Source organism: Sipha flava, unplaced genomic scaffold (assembly GCF_003268045.1).
Source record: "Sipha flava isolate LNK unplaced genomic scaffold, YSA_version1 82_pilon_pilon, whole genome shotgun sequence".
NCBI lineage: Eukaryota > Metazoa > Arthropoda > Insecta > Hemiptera > Aphididae > Sipha > Sipha flava.
In genome coordinates this window covers 951,506-978,823 of record NW_020273624.1, presented here as the reverse complement: position 1 = coordinate 978,823, position 27,318 = coordinate 951,506, and the positions used below count along the sequence as shown (strand labels likewise).

General features: G+C 33.9%; 1 protein-coding gene across 1 annotated transcript in view; it reads left to right on the top strand.

The window, feature by feature from the left end:
- Positions 1–27,318, top strand: part of LOC112693220 (neuroligin-4, X-linked-like) — a 421,733-nt gene that overhangs the window by 14,052 nt on the left and 380,363 nt on the right. The window contains exon 2 of the mRNA XM_025568195.1: positions 16,405–16,963. Within this exon, the coding sequence (XP_025423980.1) occupies positions 16,552–16,963 (412 nt within the window). The 5' untranslated portion in view covers positions 16,405–16,551. The remainder of the gene's footprint in view (positions 1–16,404; positions 16,964–27,318) is intronic.

Below are 27,318 nucleotides of genomic sequence, written 5' to 3'. Positions count from 1 at the left end.
TTATTTTGTAATAATATGCACTAAAAATTAAAAATATGCATAAAAATTGAACCAACAAAACTAAGCCATCTGCAGAAAAAATATCTTTATGTTCGACAATAAATTTGTTTAGCCTAATAGACGTAGTTATACTGATTTTCCACATTTTAAGTATAAATAAATTTAATTTAATGAAAATTATGCACATTCGGATCACGACACTAACCAATTAAAATACAGAATTCTAAAACGTCGTTATTAACAATGTTGGTCTAAGACTAACAGCTATTTTTCATTCTCTCAAAACTGGACAAGGACTTTTCAGAAACAAATTGATTCGTATGTTCATAATGTATTCTATTTTCATAGTCAGATTTTTCGAGTATAGTTTTGATATTTAATTTCACATAGCTAATATTTTTTTGGATATAATTTAATTCAATTAAAAGTAATTCTAAGGATTTATTTTTTCCCCTCAAACTTCCTTGATGTGTTTGAATTAAAAATATAGTTTAATGCTTTTGTTTGATTTCCTTGCTAGAAAATGAGATATATTATGATAAACATATAGAAATACAGTTAAAAAAAGTAGCGAAGAAATTGTGGAGAACCAGAAAGAAATTTTATAAGTTATTAAAATTATTTACTTCTTGGTCAGGGCCAACTGTAATTCACGTTTTTGTATCAAATGTAAATAAACAAATATAATTGAAAAAAATTGTTGTGTATGCTTAGATTTCTATATTCATTTAAAATATAAGTCGTTTATATTAATATTAAATGATAAAATTAATTTAAAATTATAGGAAATTATCTTATTGTTGTGTGTTTATTTATGTGATTATAATACGAGTAACACTACTGACACCTGATGTATAATATTATTCTAATATTATATTAGAACATTCGTTATGCTACTTCAACATAAACAAAAGCATCATTAACGTCTTTTTTGATCAATGTTTTTTAAATGAAATGTCCTTTATTTATTTTTGCTTCCTTAAAAAAAAGTTTTACGAATAAAAAAAAAAAAAAAAATCGAACTATTTAAAAGTTGAGTTGCATAAACAAATACTATTTGTGAAAATCCAATATTTTATGTTAGCTACATATATTTTCATGCCATTGAATTATACGTCTAAGATATATACACGGTATGTTGAAAATTATTTTGCCATCGTCAATTGTCAACCAACAAACGAGTATTTATATTATTTTTCATCAAATCTTAAATTAATTATTCCTCTGAAAACATACAATCAATATATTATAACGTAACATATATAAATATATTAATATCGTTGGCCAATATAACAATACAACATTGATAACGATTGAGACAGTATATATGTATGCACCGAAGAAATAAAATATTTTGATTTATTTATATCGAACACAACTCTTAAAATATTATCATAGTGTATCAATATATTTTATATCAGACTTAATTCATTTCAGACATAATTCCACATTTTCTTACGTGAATCGTATCATATTTAGAATATTTACCGTAGTAATTTAGTATAATATTATTATTATTACAATCAGGAGTGGAATGGGTATCGAGGGATCCGAAGGGGAGGTCAATTGGACCTACGTTACATTTTCATTAATAAATATTTTTAGTTAATTGAGCTCAATTCATCTAAATTCGGATATTCTAATAGTCAATGATTGATATTCTACCATTATATTTTAATTGGTATTTCATTTTATATATGGGTAATTAATATGATACTATCGAGGGCCCAGGAGGCGATCGTCCCTTCGTCTCCCTGGCCAGTTTTTTGAGAATATTTTCTATTCAACAATTTTCTGAACGACAATATCACCAAATGTATACTTTACACTTTGGTTCTAATTTATTCTCTCGAGTGGCCATTTAGTTTTTGATTTTAAATTCCGAAAACCATTATCCTCTTGTGTTCTGGTATATTTAAATGTATTGTAAGGTAAATGCTCAGTTAATACGAGTATATATACCTCTTGAACTGAGATCAGCATAGAAGGGTGGTCACCAAATAAATTAATACTCGTATTCATTTCTTCAGCGTGAAAATTTTAATCGTCTTAATTTGTATATTTGATGTGTTATAATTTATTACTCGATTGTTCGGATGAATATAACCGAAAATTTCAAATCAAATTACAAATTACCTCTTGAAAATATAAAGTTGAAATTATTCTACAGTAGAAAAATTGGACCTATGTATTATAGATAAATTGTATATATGTAAAAATATGGAAGAATATTTAGTAGAAAATTAAAAAAAAAAATTAAATGCATAGCAATTAAAATACTATACAACATAACATTATAAAAATCAAATAACTTATTTTTATCCATGTATGATAATTATGTATATTATATTAACGTATAATAAATTTAAAATTGTAAATTATCAAGCAAAAATTTTAATCGTTGTCATCAATATAATTTTCTGTGGGTATGGTATTAGTAATGAGTTACTTTTTCTATAAATTAAAAAGTAAATGTACCCCAATAATATTGCAATTATCAATAAATGTACAATGTTTTTATACGGATTATGTTTATTAAATACGTTTTATAATTGATAAAATTGTAGACAGATTTAAAAATGTAATAGAATTGGGAGAGTTATTGGCCGCCAATGAGACTATGGTACCTATTCGTAGCATATTATTATTTAGAGAAAATATACAGGGATAGTATATAGGTATGGAATTAAATTATTTAAATTATGTGAAACAAATTGTTGTACTTATAACGATCATGTTTATGTAGGAAAGAGTCAAGTGGATGGAATGGAATTCAGATGTAGAGTTGTTTTAGATTTAAATAGATGATATTCAAAATGAAACGTCCAATAGTCAGTGATCATTTTTACACTTCATTTACATTTGCAAACGAACCTTTAACTATTGATATACACCTAGTCGGAACACTGTGATCAAATAAAGTAAAATTACTTGAAATAATAAAAAATAAATAACTGGTTGATATAACCCGAAAGGAAAATTCAGATGGTATTATTGTTGTGAAATAGCTTGATAAAATAGATGTTAAAATGTTGTCGACCAAACATAATATTGATATGATTGACACTGAAAAAAAGATCAAAAAATGAATCTATTACTGTGCCTAAAATATTTGTCTACTACAACTTCGGAAAAACAGGAATTGATCTATCGGATCAACTGTCTAGCTATAATACAGCTGTTCGTAAGTATATTCGTTGGTACCATAAGGTGGCGACAGAAATACTGTTTGGAAATGCTATGATAAATATTTTAATAGTTTACAATACGATTAGTTCTGATAAAAAATGGAGATAACACAATTTTGTGAAACATTGGTTGATACAATACTCGGATTAGACAATCAAGGATCGCAAACGTTCAACAAGCAAGAGTTAACAACAAAAACATGTACCAAGAAACAACAAAAAAATGTGGTAAAAACAGACAAATCAGAAACAAATGTTCTCACAGCTATCAAAGTAAAATATCAATATCCAAATAGGCATCGAAAGAGGTAAAAAAGATCACTACATTCTGCGTATATTACATATAGAAAATCATTAATGTACGTCATGTTATAAAAAATTACATTTTCCACAAGTGAATTTCTAATATATAGGTATACACAAATATACAAAAGTAAATGATAGATAGGACTAAAATATACGTTAATCTCACTATACGAATAGTTTGTATAGTAGTGAGTATATGTTACGATTACCATGATAGTGTCTACTACAACTGTTTACTGTGTTTACCGCAACCGACAGACAGAAGACGGGTGCATTGTAGTAACCACATAGGACTGCATAAAAAATGCAGAATACACATGTAAATAAATCGAATACAATAAATTTAAAAAAATTTAAAGTTTGACTACAAAAATGCCTAGCTCCGTAAATAAACTAGAATAAATGTAATTATATCACATCTGAATCACTGTTTTATATCACTATGATACGGAGTGTCGGGGTTGACGTTCCGAATCGTAAAATAATTAAAACGCTCGGATTTGTAGGTACTCACGTTCTTATATTTTGATATAAAACTTAGAAATATATATATACATATAATATGAAAGGACGAGTAAAGCGTCGGCTTGCTCCGACCAGACTTGTAAAAGTGAGTCGGAGCAGTTGGTGGTGTTTGGGTTGTTGGTCGGACCCTAACGTTACATTATGGGGTTATCATAGATATACGTTCGTACAAGTAATGAGTGGATAGGGATTGACCGTCACCGGTACAAGCTTGATTAAGCGGTACTCCGGTGGTGAATCAAATCCGGGAAGGACAACTTAATTAAGTACCTTGTGATTTGTCAGCGCTGAAAAGTGCTATTTTAGCTACGGCGGATTGTGGATCGAATAGTCGTCTGACTGCGGAGGTTTCTCGGCTGGTAGGCAAAGTTCCTGGATTGCGATTATTCGTACAGCATACGGTCTTCGATGGCTGGGCTTTCTGCTGGTCTGTTCGGTCGGAAGCACAATCCTCCGGAATCTGGTCTCGGACTTGATGTCGTCGGTCGTGGAATCGGTCTGCCGCCGTACCGAAAGGCTACGTACGTATCCGTGGATCGCAGGCCTTGATTACCCGTCGAGGGCGTTCGCTAAATATTAAGATTTAGTAACCGAGTAATCCTGAGCGGTGTAATCCAGGACACGGCGCCACGTAGGATACCTTATATGCAGTTCATATACACGAACATTCGCAACGGCAGTCCGTGCCTGAACTCAGCAATTGACGTGGAATCGGCGAGTGTGGTCAATCGTCCGTCACGGATATAGTTTGATTTCGTAACGGTAGCTCGTCGATGCCGGGCTGCAATTTTGATTCCGGTCTCTTGATTGGTCCTTTTGAATGGTTCTAAGATCGTCGCTCGGTTATAAGTCTTACTCGGTGTTCTTCCTTTTCAATATTCAATTCAGTCTTTTCGTATAGTGTAATTGAGGTCTTGAGAATAGATGTTGAAATGGAAGAAGTTGATTTTATTCTCTGTGTATCCTAGTTTTAACCTGTGTCTGGTTGCGTTAAGTTTCTGTTGATAACTTCTCTTCCCTGTTTCTGATAACGTCGTGGATGGTGTCTATGGATAGGTATTTTTATCCCCTATCCGATGATCCCACCCTAGATTTTGTCACTTCTCGACTTTGTCCTTCTTTTCCTACTTTCCTCTCTTACAGACTCTCCCATATCTTCCGTCTTCTGTTGGTGACAATGTTTTATTTTCTCGGTGAATTTGGTATTATCTCCGAATAGGTATTTTCCTCCCATATCCATTGATGTCACCCCCGTTGTTGTGGTTTGTGTTTAAGTTATTGTTTTTCGTATTTATTTAATAACGGCCTGTGATTGGTCGTTACTGGTTTGTGTTACTTATTGTTCCTGAGAAGGACCTTTTAAATCATGTACGTGTACTAAATGTTCCGTAACAACTAAAACCCATAATGATGGGAAAAAAAAAATTTTCTTACGACAGCCATAATCGTCATGTACTACACGTTGCATAACTACTACAGTCCTGATCATAGTCCGTATAATAGTATCGTATCATCCAATATAAAATACATCCAACATTTCAGAAACTTAAGCGCTACAGGTATCATTTCCTCCGGGTGGTTGTTCAACCGTACCCTATCACGATCAGATCAACGCAGCTAGTCGTACTTTGGCTAGGTACAAGATTGATATAGTAACCCACGCCAGTGATTCGCGGGCCCTAAAAATATTAAAAACTAAAAAGCGTATGGTACATCATAGAGCTTGTCGTGAACGCTGTTCAGGACGATATTCGATAATGCCAGTGCTCAGAAAAAATGAAAAGAGTCGGTTTCTTTGAGTTTTTTGTTCATTAAATGTGTTATCTTCTTTGTTTTGTTTTGTTCATATTTTATGTAAATTAAGAATGAATGAATACCAATTGGGTTGAAACTTGTTTTGTATCAAACCGAACATTTATGAAAGAGAATCATTGTAAAAATAATAATATGATATTTCCTCAAAAAATCAATGAATAATTTTTCATATATGTCAGCACGACATTAGCTCGATCGAAACACGTTTAATTCATATTTAATGATTTAAAATAGATTTTGAACATAGTTTTCGGATTTTTTCAACTTTCGTCAGCCCGAATTAATGGTTTTTACGATTTTTTTTTTTAGCATTGTAAATCTTTTGAACACTTGAAAATATAATCTTTCACCTGCTCTCGACAATGCTATTATGCTTTTACTCAAATAATGTCAATATACATTAATGCGTCTTTTTCAATTTATCTTTGTTGCTGAGTGTATTTATTTTTCGTAGAAAGTTAAATTTCGTTTCTTAATTTAAAATCTGGAGCTTCTTTAGGCGTTCAAAAATTATTTGTTCGCTTGCTTTCAGACATTTTACATAAAGTATTTGATTTTTAATTTCAATAAAATGTCGATTGAAGAATTATCGAAATAAACATAATTTGAATATTTTAAGCGATTATTTAAAGTATTAAAATACTTAAGAGCAACGTTTAACCAAACGATTTTATTGTATTTTTATTTAATAAATTTCAGTAATAAATTTTATGACTCGAAAATTACAGAATTATATATAATGGTTTAACCTAACCTAATCTAACAATTAATCATGATAAATGAATCAATAAACCTACTATAGACCATAGTACATTATTATACATTATATAACAAACTGAAGATAACAATTATCATTAAATGATATAATAATAAGATATTAATATGTTATCATAATTAGTGTGACAAGAGGATATAATTGATCGATAGAAATTGATTTAAAATAAACGTAAGATAAAGATGTTAATTTTTTTTTTTTTGTAGGGGATGAAAATATGAGATAAATTAATAATTATCGAACTATTTAATTATTTTATTTCAAAGAAAGGGTATAGGAAAAGAAGTCGAGGGCATATTTTTTTAAAATTGTTGTTAGTATGAGTAAGTAATATATTGATTATAGCTCTAAGATCTTCGAAAAATTTAAAAATAAAATTTTTAGGCGTACCTGAAAGTGTTGTGCTGGCAGTGGAGTTAGTAGTGACATTGGAATACGACTGTTATTGTTTCTGATTTGAAATAAGAGTTATATAACTTGTAGGTGGTATGGTAAAATTGGGAGCAGAAGGATGATAAAATTTGTCTAATTGATATTCTCTTATTATAACTATAATTTTTTTAAACACCGGATATCCTTAATATAAGGCTATGGTGTGGTCCTGCGTATAGGGCACATTTGGTGGGTTCTGATGGTGATTTAGCGCATTCCGAAGTATAATGGCTATCTTCATATTTGACACATTGAGGACTGGTGGCAACAATTATTTGTGTGAAAGTCAGTTTAAGATCGGAGCATTATGGAGAGGTAAGCTTTTTCTTTTAAAAATCTATTTTAATTTTAGTGCGAATAATGCAAATTGATATGAAATATTTCTATTGTTTTTGGCAACTTTTAAATCTATAAGAAACAAAGGTTATGGACATTTTGTGATAAGGTGTATAAGTGAACTGTATAACTTCGTGAGCCATGTCTGTTAAACTGGCTTGTATATCATCAACATTAGTGGACGGGTGGAGGTACCTGATAAATATGATGTATGGTTTCGACCGTTTAGTTAAGTATGAGCGAAATTCAATGCTTATTATCGATTAATCTTTAAATTGAATTATAACTAGTCTCGTCGTCGGTGTAAATAATCGGGCATTTTGGAATATTTTTAAAATATACAACCAATAGAATGACAAGATCAAGTAATGCTTTTTTGAGAGTGAAAAATTTGAAACCTTTACTTAGATAAAAGGGAATTGCAATAGAAAATTTACTTGCGGATGATTCCACACTGATGGGCTGTGTGTTGTATTGGTTTTGAGATGATATTGCGATGCATGGAGGACTAAATACTTCCTAATAAAATGCACTTTCCTTGGAGAGAGAGGCATAGCGATTTGGTGTGATAAACACGGCTTTTCTTGTCATTGGTTTTTGTAGGCGAAGATGATGATGATTATGAAGATAAATTGCGTTTAGAAGTATTCCGAGACATGTTTGGATTTACAATTATTTAATAAAACTCATTTGTGAAATAAAAAATATGATAGTGGACATGCGCAATAAACGTATGTCCATTTTGAACGATCGCTGATGGATTTTATTGTTATTCATTTACAATTCGTTATTATAGTGAAAATATGAATGAGAACTATTAAAATATGTCCATGCTGGTGAATTTGAAATTGTATTTATTCATCGGAGACACTTATTATGATATCATTAACAACAGTTATTTTAAAAGTACATTTTTTATTTTATTGTATTATGACTAATCATTCTGAAACAGAGTTGTTCATTTTTATTTACGGCTATTTATTTTTCGTCATTCGGTTTTAGAAGGAAAATATTTTCCAAACAATATCAATGTTTCGTAAATTAATTTATGCATTTTCATGGTAGGCAGTATTATTTAATGCCGTAAACTAGAGTTTGAAACGTCGACCAAAAAATACGAATGAAAATAGAGTGACGTTCTTGTTTTTATTACCTTATAATATTTCTTTCTAAAAGTTTGTAATTAAATTATCAAGCATCGATTATTTTATAGAACCAAAAAAAAAAATAAAAATAAATACGTATACTATATAACAAGAACTTTATAACATTAAACTTAATGGGTATACGCAAGAAAAAAAAACATTTCAATCATAATGATTCATATATTCATATATTATTGTGCACGAGTACAACTATAGAAATGTACATAAAAAATAAAATAAAACGTTTTAACTTGTAAAAAACAATAAACATATATATTGATCGCGGATAGAAGCCGGCTGGTCTTCATAAATGCGTGTAATTATTTAAACACGAGTGTGGATAAATAAATTAATAATATTAATTATATTTTCATCATGGAAGTGTGTTTTTGTTATTATACTGTAATTGACTAAGCCGGGAAAACGGTCTTCGCATGTACGGTTAGTTATTTTCCAAAATATTTAGCATTGTTAAAACCCACGCGACAACACTGTTTTATCATATTATCGAATCACAATATTTTTAACACACTGCGATACAGCGGCGTAAAGTATCTGCAATCTCGTCATGTAAATTCGTGTATACACACACACACACATGCACTTTGCGTTCCCGAATCAATTTTTTTTTGAAAGCACTTTATATTTATTGTTTTATCTGAACTAGATCTACTTTTATCTTTATTTTTTGGATTACTATTTTTAAATTTTGAATTTGGTCTACTAATATTTTTACATTAGCATCATTCATTCCATTAATTCAAGGACCGAATCCTCTTAAAAATGTACTTGTGTATGGTAGGTTACTTCTCCGATAGTTAATCGTCAGTCATATAAATTTATGTTTCAAACAAGAGTAATGGTATAATTTGTTTGGTTGATATGTTGATGGACGCCCAGGACGATGGTCATCTTCAATGGATATCCGAGCTTCTTTCAAAGTTTGAATCCAGTAAAAGTTACATAATGGTGTATAGAAACATCTCCAAAATCCAATGCATTGAATTAGAAAGATTCCGAAGTATTTTTGCCAATTTCGAATCAAATATTAATACACATGAGTTACACCGTAGTATTATTATCCATCGTGAAATCCCGATTTTATACAGAAATATCAATTTAAGGCATACAAATTGATGTTAATTGTTATTATATAGAGAAATAATGGTGATTATCTCCACTTTATTTTGGTATAAAAATGTTATCGATAACATTAAAAGTTTTTCTGTAATAATTTTAGGCTGGGTATTTATTGAACACATCTTGTATACACTAACATTAATAGTCAGATTAAATAATAAATAACCAGAATAAAAGGATTACAACCTTTTTTTGCCCCGTTTACTGTTTGTCCACGTAAGTGTTGTAATAGTGTGGATGGAGAAAAATCTTTATATTCGGCTATATAACATGTGTTAAGAAGTTACAACGAAAGATTCACCAAAGAACCCATTGAAATGAAAACCACAGAAAAAAAAACAATATAGCACGGTTATGATTCATTAAAAATGTATTTCCGGATGAGTTAATGTGATGTATCTTTTAATTTTTTTAAAAAAGCTTACCACCTATCAATTAGTCAGAGTAAAATATGCACTTTTAAAAATAAACGTTTCACATGACTCCACGTTGTGGTCAGTAATAATACTAAGTTTAAAAAATAAGTCCAACGTCTAAAAAATACATAATTAGGACCTATCGTTTTTCATCGAATTAATTACCGTAAATATAGTAATTTGTTTATCTCGTAATTATACGTAAGTATGAATTTATATAAAACGCAATCCTGTACAACACGTACATGTTGTACGGTAATAGTATTTATTTATTTTATTAGGAACATTTTTGCAGTAGCCTAGTAGTATCTAAAGAGTTCAATTGTTAAAAAGAAAAAAAAAGAAAATGCTTGCGGGTTCGTAATGTACATACAAACGTAATGTATTTTGTATTCCTATACATATGTGTTGGTAAATAATAGAAACAGTAATTTCTTTCTTAGTAGGCCACTCGAAACGTCTGATTCCCTTAGATTTTATATCAGCTTAACTGCATACAATGTCACTGTGTTTTTAAGGTGTCTGTATAATTCATGAACTCTTCTATTTTTCTTTATCCGGATTAGCAGACGACTTGAATCCGGATTCCAAGGGAAAGAGTGAGAGAGAAAGCGTGGTCTTTAAACGACACAACAACGCTTTACACATATTAATTATTTCCACTGTTAATTTTGTACATTAGGTGTGTTTCGATTTCGGCAATCGATTCATTATACTCGCGTCACTTTACAGTCGAATTGATGATAATAATATGATAACAATTATTAACTGCCTTGGAATTAATGTTGTTACCGTGTAACTATTGGACGTCATGTTATGGACGTCGTATTGCTATGTTTCACGATGTTTGCGACCACCACCGGAATTATATAATATTGTAATGTATTATAATAGCTCGTCGTACTGCACTACGATATGCATTGTGATGTTTATCTTGTATATTGTGTTTACATATGTTATATTAAATACATAGGAGTAAGTATTTTATTGAAAAACACTGACGAGTCTCCAAGAAAGTTTTCTTCGCGAAAATGTTGGACGCTAAATCGGACGACGAAATGCAACAATATACGTTTAAATATTTAAATCAACTCGTAAATTATTTGAGAACTTTGTATGCGGACTGATCTTCCTTATGTTTCGACGATAATATTATTTTGAACACTCAAATTCAACATTAAAGCGGAAATTTTACGGTTTATTTCATACAATTTATATTGGTACAATAATCTCTCGTTATCCGCGTTTTTTTTTATCTGTGGTTTCGATTATCCGTGGTTGGATTCACGATAACATGTTACTAATGTGATTGCGATTGCGATAACGTTTTACCGTTATTACACAAATACTATAGACATTTATTTTTGACAATAATTGTAGATGATAATTGTTGTTATATCGCTATACGTATAACACATATACATTATACATACTTATACTAATTGCAGATAAATCACAAAAATTTACCTACACATGCACGATTAATAATCTTCAATTGCTCATTTATAAAGTGATATTTGTGCGTGACGCATATACAGCTATGTTAATAAATTTAGTAGTGAAAATATTTTTAAATAGCTCTTCAATGTAAAATGTCAATAAAAAGGAGAAGAAATGTTTTTTTATTAATCGTTAAAAAAATTGAAATTTTGGACAAATTAAAAAATTGTGATACTGAGCTTCACTTGCTAGAACGTACAAAATAAATGAGTCTAGTGTTCGAGAAATACGTAAAAATGAAGAAACAATACGATAGATAATAAATAAATTAGTTGTAGGAATTAAAAAAAATTAAACCTAAACTCCCTTTTTACATTGATTTATGGTCTCGTTATCCGCGGATTCGTTATCCGCGCAGGTTTGCTGGAACGTAACCTTCGCGGATTAAAAGGGGTTACTGTATATTTGAAATTTGTTACGCCAGCAATTTTTATTTCATATCAGCCTCTGGGAATCGAACTAATAAGTTCTCATAAAATCCAATCGTAGTATAATTAAACTTTTGAAGGTATATATAATCGTCCAAATACAATGTAACGTACAATAATCGGAGCTTAATACATTATGGTTATTATTATATGATGGTTCTCAAACTTCTTGTGTTAGCTTACGATACCACACGAGTGCATATTGATAACGCAAAAACTTAACAAGCATTATTTTTTTATTCCACAGCACCTAAAAGGGAGTCTGCAGAACTACTATGTTTTCGGTAGTAGTATACTGGGAATATTAAACCGATGCTAATAGTTACGCATTTCATTTTGATTTCAACGACCTTTAACGGATTTGTGTGTACTATTAATAATTCCTGAAGCAATACGGGTCGCAAAACAGCATATTACACCAATAACAACACGAAATTCAATGTTTATATACATACACGACGAAGTACTTAACCCATCGTTACGCGCACATATAATTTGAACACCGCGTGCAAAAGGATTTGCTCATTAAACATGACTAATTATTTTCGCAATGCAATATGTTTTCTAATCGTAACGATGAATCGGCCGTTTATCGGTAAGTCAATTAGCAATCGGTTCGTTATAAGCTAATACGAAATCGAGGAGAATTTGCAGCTATGAGAAAGTTAGTGGCTCTAATTTTAAAAATTAATTTATATTTTCAACCAAATGGGTTGAAAACATTTTGAATTTCACACCGGAATGTGTGTACTGAAACATCAATATTTCACTTTTTCTCCAATTGTTCATTCCGAGAAAAAAAAACGTAATCCATGCTATGGCAGACGCAACGCAGACAGGTTAAAAATGTTGAGTGATGGTGGCCACAATGAATTCCCGTGATCACTGAATTATTACATAACTGTTACGGCACGACCGATTATGGATATCAACGCACTTAACGGTAACGATTGCTATTATTTACAGATGGATAAAAAGCACACGCGACAGTTAGGTAAAATAACTGTTGAATTACAATCAATTTCAACAAATTATTAGTCGAAATCCATGAATAATGATCGTATACATTTTAATAGCAAATCCTGATGCAGTATTATCTGTTCATTAATTGAAATTTTTTTTCCGTTCGCTGGAAAACTTATGTTTAAATCGATATTTGTTAACAATAAATTAATTAATTTTAACTGCAGTGATATTATATACATAAATGATTTAATATAATCAATGTTATATTTGATGTTCATAAATTATAATAGACTCGGCTAATCTTAAACAATAATACTAATATTATAATACTTGTGATAATTGTATTTATATTTCGAACATTTATAATGCTTAAATGGACACCGTCTTCAATGATATACCACGTGATTGTTCCTCTACAAATAAATGGAAATGTAATTTTCTTTCAAATATTTCCGCGAGAACGTATACTTCGTGTTTAAAACGATACGCGAACGCGAGTTGATCAGACTCGATCAATGTATGTACTTTGGTTCCTGATATTTATCACATTAATAAGATATTTTTTTATTTTTATTTTTTTTTCTTAAGGGGTAGAGTGGTACAGTGGTCACACAATGTGGCCACGACGCGCGCAGTCACCAGTTCGAACCCGGCTCAGTGCAAAAAATATTCTGCAGAATTTTCTGTGTTCTCCCTCCCCTGCCGTCATTCTGGTTGCCTACTCTGTCACCCACTGGACCCACTTCACTGGGAGTGAAGTCCACACACGTGTAAATTATCTTCTTAGAGAAGGAGGTATAAGTGCCTCTTAGTGCACTCGACCCCTTCCAAGCGAAAAAGACATCGACAAAGACCCAGATGGTCGTTTCGATTCAAATTTGAAAAAAAAAAATATGATATAACCTAACTTAACCCATTGCAATATGTGTGCACAACCTAACTTCGTGGCTCGTTAGGTCGAAACGATCCGTTCAATTGGCTACAAACAGTCAAACGTCGTATCGTCACACTGCTGTCAGTGCGTTGTGCCGAAACTCAACACGCTCCTTAGCTCGACGACACACGGAAGGAACGTTTATACAATTTTCGTTTAGGACATATTATCGCGAGCGCGAAACGTATCGTTTTACTAAATTAACGGCCACGAATAGCTTCTATTATGATATCGTGCGGTGTTTTTTAAATCCCGGTTTACGACGGGTAACAGGCAATAAACGCGAGAACGTCACGACAATATCTAACGCGATAAACGACTACGAATACAATGTCGTCAGACAATCTGCGTCAGAACAATACACTCTTGTCGGTGAAACGAACGATATAACCTTACGCGCTTTAGGGGCTTAACTCCGCCAAAAATGCCGATAACACACTCGCCTCTCCCAAACCCAAACGTGTTCTGTTATTTTTTCGCATTCCTTGCGTTTAATACTTTACTGTTTTATACATATATGTACATGATCCTTCAGGACTTCGGCTCCTTCGATTCTCACACGTCATGTGCGCTTATGACGTACAACGTGCAGTGTACAAACTCACACATAAGCAATGAAAGTGAATCGCGACACCGCAGTGGCCAAGTCAAGTGAAGCAAGTCGTTTTGAGTGGCGAACATACACGTCGACCAACAACTATGGCGGAATATCGTGTTTATTGTCGTGTAATCGGTCGTACCGGGTTTCTTGTAATCCGAAATAAATCCGTGTGTCGCGCTCGCGGGCTGTGGCGCACCTGTACCGTGGCCGCGCACTCCGAACTGCGAAAGGGGATATATCAGCCGAGAGCGAACATTTGACATCCATTCACCGTGTCGAATGATCGATCGGACGTTTTCGAGATTAATGTTTTTCGTCGCGTACGGTAGAAAAAAGTTCGGTCCGCAACTGCACGCATGCACATACACGTACACATACACACACACACACATACATGGTAGCCTTTTATATACAACGATGTATTGTTGTACACTTGCGGCGTACAGAGGGGTTGAAAGCGTTGAGCGCAATCTGTGTCCAAGCACGTGACAGAATTTAATTTTTCATGGGCTCTGAAAAAATTCGATTAACTACACCCAAAATTAGAAACTTTTACAATCGTTTGTAATCGTTTTCAATACAGTTCTCGTGCATATGAGATATAAAACCTTTTGATTTCCATTCCCTTTACATTGTAGAAAAATCTGTTTAAATTTTAAACTTCAAAGAATTATAATTGATGAATAGGTACGGAAAAATTTGGGGCTATGAGGTCAAGACATCTCGAGATCCACTCCATGATACGTGCCTGTCTGCTTCGTGCACAGGCGCGTTTACCACTCGTAACGAGTTCTGTCTTTCGAATCTCCAAACGAGTGATAATAATAATGAAGTATACGATGCACGCGCGGTACGAGTTAAATTCCTATCCAACGAAAGCCGTTGCCAAAAACCATCCCTGAGCATGATTTCCACCGGTTGTATTCCACGTACATTTTATGAACGTGTGAATATTAAATCGTCCGACGAAACACCAACAATGTTACTATGAATAATATAAACATTGTCGCTTTACGGAGTACCGTTAGATTTATATCCAAGTTAAAGACCGTTGTAAACGGCCTAGTCGTTCGGAACAAATGCATAATACCGCAAATCACACCAACATATATCACAATATTTTATAAAGCATAAATCGTATTACAATCAGGGGTGGAATTAGAGGGTAGAACTAGGAGGTGAAAGACGGGGATTAATCCCAAGGCGTAAAACTATAGAGAGTAAAATGTTTGGAATTATTAACAACTAATTTGATATTTTTAACTTTAATAAATACTGTTATTAGGTTAAACCTCAATAAATACTATTGTATATTAATTATTAGAAAAAAAATTCTTAAGAATAGTATTTGATTGTTGGTCCATGATAGGGCGTAATTTTAACATTTTCTCCGGGCAAATTCCTAGTGTACAACATTAGTAGTTTGAATGAATTCATTTGATAGTTTCGATTTAACAATACAATTACAAATGTTCAACAAAATTACTCGCACACAAACGACTTGCCGGTAACAGGACGAATCAAACACGCGTAGCAAATGTATTCATAAAGTTACGATCTATGTCCGTTGTTCCATGTTGAAATTGCTTGGAAAGGGGTTAAGCACAAACGGCGGAATAAAAAGCATATGTTAAACCAGCACAAATGAACCACAAGTGAATGACATAATTTTGATTTTGAATTTCCAAAGTCGAGGGGCCAGGGACATGGAACTGATTAGTATTGTTGCGGTCCCCTACTAACGGTGTACCGATTCGATACGGAAACGGATCGAACGTCGATGGCAAATCGTTATCAACCCGATTTAGAAAACCTCGTCAAACACGACTCTTGGTCGCAGCAATTCCAAACGTTATCCTTTCGATCGATTAATTTTTATTTTTATTTGGTTTTCCAGAAGTGACATCGCACCGTCCGACGAGCCCGGGGTCGAAGGTGGCGGCGGCCGAGTCCATGCGACGTGCGTGAGGGGACGACGGCGTCCACGTCCACGTCGTCGTCGTCTGCAGCGGCTGCGGCGGCTGCGGCGGTGACCGCGACGATCATGGTGCCGCCGTGGTGGCTGCTGGTGGCGTTCGTGTTCGGCGGCGTCAGCGCCGCGCTCACGTCCAGCCGGGTAGTGCGCACCAAGTACGGGGACGTGAGCGGCGTAATCGTGACGCCCGACAACCGGCGGCTGGACGCGGTCGAGGTGTTCCGAGGCGTACCGTACGCCTCGCCGCCGGTCGGTTCGCTGCGGTTCATGCCGCCGGTCACCGGGTCCCTGTGGTCGGGCGTCAAGGTGGCCGATCGGTTCGGGCCGGTGTGCCCGCAACGGTTGCCCGACGTGTCCAACGAGACGGCCGCTCTGAAGACGATGGCCCACGGCCGCATGCAGTACCTGCGCCGTCTGTTGCCGTACCTGCAGAACCAGAGCGAGGACTGCCTGTACCTAAACATCTACGCCCCGGCACAAGGTCAGTGGGACCCGGGCGATACGGGGATGGGCCTGAAGGGTTCGTGGGATCTTGATGGTCTAACGACCCCGGGTTGGGGGAAGAACGTGCGGGTTCGTTAAGGATCCGTCTAAGGCCCTTGTTCCGTTACTTTAATAAAACTGATAAGTCAACTGAATTTAAACGAACTGTTGGTGTTCCGTGAGGTTTTCGCTCCGTGCCTTCGACTTTTGAACCAGTCAACAACGATTATTATGATGCATTGTAATACGTTATTAATGTTTCAGTTATTCAGTTTAGTGTTGATCGCCATCGTGTTTAGTAATATTTTTAAAACACCGAGTACAAACGGACGTAATTCCCCCGAGAACCATCAATATTGGATTTGTTTAGGAACACTGGGATTTAAATACGGGTCAGATCGTATCAAATTTTCGTATAATTTATTTTATTTTTTTCGTGTGCACAACTATTTGGAGCACAGTAAAGTTTCACTTCGACTGATAGGGTGCAGATTATATTCCATACACACACAAATAGTTTATGAAGACCAAAAACAATAAAATGAAAAAGTTGACAAAAACGACACTCGAGAGTCTCGAAAAGTTAACAAGATTCTAACTCCTTCAACTGGACTTCAACTGTAACCGAAAATCAAACCGTAAGGTGTACAGAATCTGAAGTTTTACTTAATATTGTATTATGATAACTGGAATAAGTAGAATAGTTCTTGCAACAAGAGTTCCATATAAGTTTTAACTTTCGAGAAAGTTACCATAAAACCGATGCAGAAATCTAAGCGAATCTGTTTGTATTTCTTACGAATTCCTGACCGGGATTTTTTTTTTTCGAAATCTATGTGGAGAAGGACTTTTTTTCTATTCTGAACGAATCTGATTTGAGAAACAAACTTACTCAACCGATTCGATTGTAACGCTATACGTATACTGTAAGCTTTTCGTTTATGTTAAACAGTTCTTAGGATGTATACAAGTTTTTACGCACTACATGCGTGTGCTGTTGAAGGGTTTTTGAAATTATATGCGATAGCTTATTTCTCCGCATGACATTGAAATCATAAAAAAAAATTATACCCATTCCGTGTAAAAACTATCACATATGGTTTAAAATTCGTTTTCAGTAAATTTTTTTGGTTTTCAATTATTAAAATTTTCAATTTTTCCTGGAATGTTATACAGGTGTAGTATTTGTTCTTCGACCAGTTTTAATTACACACGCAATGTTTGTTAATTGTATGAACTTTTAAAAATAACTTATAGTTGTCCGCAAACAATACATACTTATAACAATTCGATAAATATGATATTGGAATTATATGTCCCAAATCAATCAATTCGATGTTGGAGATATGGAAAAAACAATTTATCTTAAGTAGAACTATCCGAATGCACTCTTGAGAATGGTTATTTCAGCTAAACGATATCGAATTTCGTTACACGCACGCGTATACAGTGTGATTTGAGAACCTTGTCGCGTTTTTATCCCACCTAATCCTTCCCGCTCATACACGATTGCGGAAAATCATGTTGCAACCGAATCGATAAACGGTAATGATAACAACACGTACTGCACTGTAAGTGTTATTATCTTGCTGACCGGTCCGGTGAGAATTTAACGAGTCCGAAATCGTTTTATGGTTCGCCTCTGTTCACCTGTTCACTACTAATTTCACGTCACCGTGTTTTATGGAACGCATTATCACGTGTACCGGTAAACCTTACTTTGGCGTTAAACAAAACCTCCACCTATGTACACGTTTTCACGTGGATGACGTCGTACAAATAAGATTTTTCATCGCCAACACGCGTCGTTAGACGTTACCGTTAGGTCCCTCGTCATAATCGTGCGTTCCGTATTCAATCGAACATTAATAATTGTTCGTGATTTTTTAATTTCAGACACGTTCAACAACTAAACGTCCAGTTAAATTACAACGAATTCAATGCTTGCAGGGATCATATTTTGTTTTAGAAACTAATGGGATTTCCTAGTGTTGTCACAGAAATTGTATATCATTATCTTAAACGAATACTTTAATCCAATACTATTTGATGGTATTTCGTTTTACAACAACTCGTACATATACACTTATATGCGAGTTGTAAACGAAAAATCGATTGCGCTCTGAAATAATTTACGAAACGTCTTTGTAGTTATAAAATAAATGACACAAAGTATAGCGAAATAATAGCAACATAACACTTTTCGAAGATTTTCACATTGTCACATTGTTACATTTTAGTATTTAGCACGTAGAATCAATTTAAAGACTACAAAAGCTACTATAACATAAATAAAACATAAATTGACGCAAAAGACCGATGGAAAATAGTGATGTCAAAATCTTAATTTGAATATGATCCATGAAGTATTTATTATAACGGTAATAAATAAAAATGCACGGTATAAAAATATAGTGAAATATTTATACAATTATGTTTTATTATGAATTAAATTTATTCTTGAGAATAAAATTAAATGTTCTCAAAATAATTTTATTTTTAGATAAACACCTACGCTTAAGTGGTCCGTGAAAGAAATGTTTTATTCTTTTATTACCCATCTACCAATAAGGGTATTCTGGTAATAATGAATTAAATAGATGTTATTAAATTTCCGAATATAAAAAATAAAAATAAATATCCCACTGAAGAACAAATATTACAGGTGTTTCGCAAAACAGGTGTGCTTGTAACTATTATTACTTGCGTACTTCAAATATTGGATTTCGGAAATTCAAACAGTATTATGATGTTATGATTCTATGATTGTCGTGATATTCACAGATATTTGAATCGTTGCTGGCGATACATTCGTTGTAAAAGAAGAAAAAAATTAAAATCAATCAAGTTAATGTTACGAGAGCGATGCACGTCGATTACACTACGAGATATGTGCCAGATCCTCAGCCAACATAGTCGACCGTCATTCAGAAAAATGTACCAAAATATTAAGGCGTGCATTGTAAAATTATGATATTCGTTCATTCCAACGCGTACTACTACGATGCACAGTCTAGCATGAGAAAATAAACAATAGCAATACAAAAACACAGTGGAATTGGGATCTGAACTTTTGTACGGAATGACTCATATATTTCGCGTGTAAAAACTTCGCTTTTAAGACGATACGAATCTTTTTGGTGTATGGCTACGGAACTATTGATAGCAATATGTGAACTAACGGGACGTGAAAAACAAACGAAAAACAATTTTCAGCGTTGTAACAGGCGACTTCACATACAACAGATAACATGGCAATACTGCCACCGAGTATCGTAAGAAGTCCACTCATTTCAATTGATTGACAATCCTCCAATTTACTTGTATGTAACGTGAATAACTCGGGAAGACTTAAAATCGGAGTTGTATGATAATGTTTCATTGACGCTTATGAGAACGAAAAAAAAAAAAATTGAAGATTCGATTCAAATGCATCTATATCGAATACGTAAATCAAAAATACGTAGTTGCCTATATAAATTATTATTTTTTCTTGTGTCCATTGTACAAATTTTACGCATATGAATATAAGTCTTTTGAAGTACCGTTACATTGCATTTGTTTGACAGTTGTTATTGACAGTATTCACACATACTGACGGAATACCGTCTTGTTATTCTTTTTAGTGCGTCGTATGCGTATAAAAAATATTATTGATATTTATATTTATTTTAAGATACGTAAACAATTATAATACATCATAGTTGATGATTGGAACATACTATTTATGTGCTTAATCAAAGTGAAGCACTCACCCATGTCGTTGTGCTTATTTTCATTTAGTTAATTTTTTCAAATGTATATAAATAATTTTATTATGGTTACCACGTAATGCGTTATTATAAATAAAGTGCAACCACTATGTTCACAATCGATATTTTATTGACTTTTCGAATTTATTCATGAAAAATTTAAATGCAAGTGTGTTAACTCTGTTTCAAGTACATTAAATTACGTAAATGAATTAACGTATTAGAACATTAAACACGATCGATTTTATTAGTATGTTATATGTATATTAATTTAATACTCATTTGGTACTTCACTGCGAAATAATGATACATCGCGAGTTTTTTTTTTCTTCGACGGTTTTGTAATGTTATAATCGTTGTACGGATAAGTGATGGGGAAAATTTTTTTTCGGTTAATAACGTATTGATAACCATTCCGTATAGTAAAACTGACATCTAATGATATAGGTAACGATACATTTAGCAATTATATTTCAATTCCTCATTTCCTAGGCTTTTCCAATTATTTTCAATTTAAGGGGATTATCCTTCTTTCTAATACAAGAACTAGGAACTTTCAGATCAATGTATATTAATTTTTCATCACTACCCTCGTTTCCTGATGTTAGACCAAGAAATTCCTTAAAAGAGATATGTTTGTCAGAATTTATGTACATAACATTTTCAATAAACATTATTCAGTTTCTATAACATTTATGTGAATCCAAAACTCATTATCAAGGCTCATCAAGTCGATTTGTTCTTGCTGTGCAGATAAATTACTATGTACATTTCCTGATTAATAATGCATATTTAAACGAAATTGAGTAAAATTGAAACTGAAAATTAACATATTATTTGGATATTGACCACGGTTTTAAAAATTTGAAAACACTTTCTATAAGAAAATTACAAATTTAATTTGTAAATATAACATTGTATTGAACATATTAATATGAAGTTGCTTTAAATAATAACCGCTTGTTCGATGACTTCATGCATTGTGATGTTTTGTTATATAGCCGTAACAATAGGTAATTTTCAAACGATAAAATCGATCATCATTGTAATTTAAATTTATTGTTATTAGCCCCATTGAATGTTAAAATATTGGCAATAAATATGATCGTTACCCGGTAACATTCTATATAATCACAGACGAGAATTTATGTCTGCCATTCGGCTCGATCAATACGAAATCGACTCCTCGTCTTAAAAGCACCATTGGGAAATCATTTCGTAATGGCCTTATAGGTCCGTGTTTGGAATAGTTTTTTAATATTTAAAGTGCGTTTCTTCCCGGAGATCCGGAAGAGACAATTTTCGGTTATAAGTAACTGCGCTCCTCGTCAAAACGAAGGTGATAAAATACGGTCGCCAAACAATCGGTTCGAAATACACGTTCGATCGCTCCAAGCACACAGAAACTATCATTTGGCCATCATAAACGGCGTATAATATCCGAAAAGCTCTTACCACCGAGAAAATCTGTAGCTAGGTTTTACGACATAGGGGAAACATAGCGAGGAGAAAAAAGACTGTCAGCAATGGTGATAATACGAAGAAATAATAACAATAATAATAATAATAATAATAAGGTCGTTTCTACGTACATGCTAGTAGTGGCGAGAGGATGCCTTGAAGGCTTGGACGTTCGGTTTATTTATGAGAAAAAAGAAAACCCTTTATACGCGCGTTTTATTGGCGGTGATAAACTGGTTTTGGAAAATTACTGCTTTGGCTCGCGTCCGGACATATGGGCTACCACCGAGGGCGGTTTCTGTTACTACGATATCGGCTACCTCACGGGCGTCCAAACGTAATAAAAATAAAAAATCAGACGTTTGCATACGCGATACGTATAGATACAATAACGTAATATAATGCGAGACGGGTGTGCACCGCGGACACGTCGGCGGAGGAAATTGATCGGCTCTTGGGGCAGCTAATAGTCGTGCGCAAAGTCGTTAACGTCTCTTGCGAGACGATTTTCGGTCTCCGTGGTTTTATCGTTGAACATTTCATTCTCGAAACACTGCACGGAAACGCGTACGTACATCATAACGGTTCTTTGTGCTCCGTTCGGGTTTTTGGCACACAGCCTCGCTCGAATGTACCTCAGCAGCAGCAGAAACGGCCAGCGGCGTGCGCAGGAATTCAGTATGGGAGGGGGATGTCGTAAATAAAAATATATTATTTTCAATTATCTATTATTATACAAAAAAAGCATTCCATGAAACAGGAAATTCATTCTTCTGGCTTTTACACTAAATTCATCAATTATTTGTTCTGTAGATAATTCAATGTCTCGATAAATGTTCATTAACACCAATCCATTTAACCATGACTGCGTTCCGTCGTATTTCTTAAATACGTTTTTAAATGTTTAAGACTAAAAAAAAAAAAAACCACTGCACACCCCATTGAAAACGGCTTTGCGGCTAGACGACGTAACGGAAAACACGCCTAAGCGTCATGATCAATACGTCTATTTCCCGCAATGATGATGATTATTGATCTCACATGTACCGATCGACGTGAGCCACCGATATCACTATACCAATGGATTCGAGATCTTTGCGGGATTCCCTGCACTGTTATACCAGCATTAAACTACCGAGTAATGCGGAATACGAATAGAACCTTACCACCGGTGGGGTCTCTATGTGTGGATATGTGCATTTGTAAATATGCTTAAGCTCTTTGTAGAACGTTTTATGTAGTCAAATAGTATAACAATGTATCGTCATTAAAATAGCACACACACCCAAACACAACATAATAGATTTAATACATTCAACAACAAAACATTTAAATAATTGATTCTAACTTGAATTTATTATCAAGCTAATCGACTTGAATGTTTATTTAAACATAATTAATGATTGTTAATTATCGAATAATATACCTTATTTCAATAAATGTGCAGGTTACTCAGTACAATTATTATTTTTAAATTTTATCTTAAAATAACGATTACGTTAAATTGAACTGCAAATAGAATTATTTTCAAACACAATGTGGGGTATTTTTTTAAACTCAAATATTGACCAACAAAAGTGTTGTTTGTTAAACAATGAAACAAAATAATTGTTATTATAAATATATACGTTTATTTAATATACGTAATGTAACATAATAACAGTTATTGTAATTGTTTGAACACATAAATTATTAAATTTTTATTTTATTGCTACATTAGTACTTGATGCTCTTCAATGTACAGTTAGTTTTGTTGTAGTTGGTGAAACGCTGGGAATAAAGAAAAAAAAAAATTAAAATTAAAAATGAAAAAATAAAAATTACTACTGACATTGTATATACATTAGAGAGTAATAAAACAACGAGTCGCTTTTTCAACGGACATGGGGAAAACAAGGCGCTGGAACGAGGAGCTTGTTGTTGTAACCATGAAAGTAATAACAGATACGATACCGCAGAGATATATGTGTTATTATTTCCCTGAACAGTATTTGCGTGTTGCTAACAAATAACGGTGTAGCCGATGACGGGTTTAGAAAAAATGCTTAAGCGATATTCGTTATGAAAATAGACACGAGTGGTACGCAAATAACGAAAACGAGCGGTGAGCGTTCAAATATTTGAACACGACGTTCCAAACCGTCTCGGATCGACTGCCGGTCGTAAATAAACCTATGTCGGGGGTGGTGCGGCGCGATTTATAACCGAATTCGACCGAACAACGAATGGTAATATTCGCATTCGTGTTTCTCGATCGAACGCGATATTATTTATCGTATCGGTCGTGTCGGTGAAAACGATATCGCACGGTGTTACGCGGAGTCGTGCGGCTGAGATGATTCGAAACGTTACCGACGAGAAATCATGTGCACCCGGGAACGAACTCAATCCCGTTGCGTATGGAGGAAGTGAACCAGCGATCGAACGAATTGCATACGGACCGAAGGAGTTTCGCGGTAACCCCTTACCGGTTTAAGACCGAAGGATCGGATTCAACGACGATAAAAGTTTACTGTAGCAATGACGGATATGGTTTGTTTTGTGACGGATTTCGATTTGCGTTAAGACTCTCAACGCATACGTAATAATAATAATAATCAGTGATGTATTGCTAAAATAAATCATGGGTATACTTATTATTTCATGTAGTTACATATGGTATATAGTTATCAAATGATAGGAATCAAAAAAACTCACTCATAAACTACACATCCTTGATTAAGACTGTTTAGTAACAAAAACTTGTTGTTAAACTATAATATATTTTAATTTTTCATTAAAAAAGAAAAAAAATAATAATAATAATTTATCTCATAACTAATCATGTCATAAATATAATCACAAGTTGTATTATTTATGTTTGTCAAATTACAAGCTATACGCTGGATAAGGCAGTGGATAAAAATAGCATATTGGGTGGACGCCGTATACCCCTGTATACCATCCAATACACCACTAATAATATGATGATGATAAAATAATGATAATAAGAAAATAACAACAAATTTTGAACGAGACCGCGACGATGAACGTACCTGCATGGGAACCGGGTCGAACGGTCCGACAAACGGTGTAATACACTCCGACTATTGCGTATCGTTGGTCGCCGTTTGGTATACCGTTTGACCAGGTTCCCGAGTGGCACCAGGGGCGTATTTAAATTTACTTCTAGGCGAGGAGGTGACTCAATTTTTTATTCTTTAATTGAGGCTTAATATTTACAAGTACAATTTTTGGTAATATTTAAATCTGGTGTATCTTTAATATTTGTGATTTTTTTTTTTTTTTAATCTAAAGCCGGATCCACTTAAAATCGACTATCGACTTTTGTATAGTTCTTTTTTAGCACCTGTCTGTGTTTTGAAAGTTACGTTTGTGTTTTATTTGATTTTTCACTAAATATGGATCCGACAAAAAGCCCAATTTATTATTTACAGCAACGCGTAATTAGATTTCGCTATATAATGATCCACATTAAAAAAATTTGAAATGTGTGTCTTACATATAATTGATTTCCGAAAACTGAAATTGCATCCGTGTTGTACCGAGACCATGTAGGCGTAGTGACATTCTTCGAAGTTCACCGTTCCACGTGGACCCAAGAACCGAAAATGTTTTGATTATTTTTAGAAACAATTGATTTATTTTTTATCGAATAGGGATTTACGAAACTTACGTGGGACCGTGCACTGTTAAGCCATTACCTCGGCCCGGAAATTAGACATCGTACCGCGTAAATAAAAAATATTCCACAACGAGAGCCTATCAGTTCTCCCGTGAAAACGTACAAAAATGTCCGTCGAACACGGGTCGAAAGAAGCGTTTCAAGGATCCGAAAATAACATACCAAAAACGTTTGCCGAACGTCACTCGCCGCGTGCAAACAGCAGAAGCGCGGCAAGCAGCGGCGGCTACTAATCAATATGTCTCGTTCGTTTTCTGACGTGATTAGAACGCGAACGACCAACCCGTGGTAACCCGTTTCACTTGTACATTTTCCCGGCGGGGTGTGACTGTTACATCAATACGGATCCCGTCGTAGATATATACATATATTCACAGACCAGTTGTTTTCAAGAACGAACGTCTCTAACTTTCTACACAGGTGTCTTTAAGAATAATGAAAAAAATAAAAATAAATAATCACTCGTAAACGAAAAAAGTTTATACCCGGTTTGTCGGGTTTAAAAATAAAGTTTTAGAACTACTGATACGGACAGAAGATGTTATTGCGAACGAATATTGACTTTCTCCCCGCTTCCACGTCAACAACGGTGGGTTCAAATCGCAGCCGAAAGCAATCGGTCAGTGATTATGTTCTGTTGCGTGGACCTGCAAACGGTTAAGATCCACGCTTGAACGGTTCCATTACAGGACCTTCGGATTAATCAAAAACGATCTGAACATATCCGCGTAGAATTCGATTGCGTTCAGTGTTCACAAAGTCCTGACGATCAATGTCAACACTTCGTGGTCGCGAGATATAAAATAAAGATAAAAAATGTTGCGTAAACGAAATGTAGACGGTTGTCGCATGGAGGTGGACTAGAAAAGAAAATGTGTTCGTATTCATACGGATTAGATTGAACTGAAACGCTTACATAAATACTTAGCATTGCGGAAATATAAATATTTCGTATAACGTAAGTGCGAGAGAAGCTCATCGTACGTTTTCGTTTCGTATTCGTATCGGAAACCAAGGACTCCGTTCAGTTATTTCTCATAATAAAGAAAATAAAAAATATGCTTTTTTCGTGTGTCACGTGAGTTGCTATTTCGTTTTAATTTACTGGATAATACGACTCGAATGCTACCGCGCGATTGTTGCTGATTCACCGAAAACAATTTGACAAAGTGTATGCCTGTATGCCTGTAATCCATGTCCGTGTAGTTTAGAAAAAAATTGTTGATTGATATTTGTTGTCATATTTTATTTAAAAAATGAGCTTCCTTATCATCGATCAGCCTCGTAGTCGGTGAACATCTGATTTAAATTACTTTATTTATCTTATCGAATTGCCAGAGGTACATAAACGTTAGAGGCGTCGACTCTGGTACCTCGCACCACAATAGTATTTCGATTTAACAAAACTTGTTTGTGTTTGAAAGTAATATATGTTCGACGATTAATTTCTTGTAC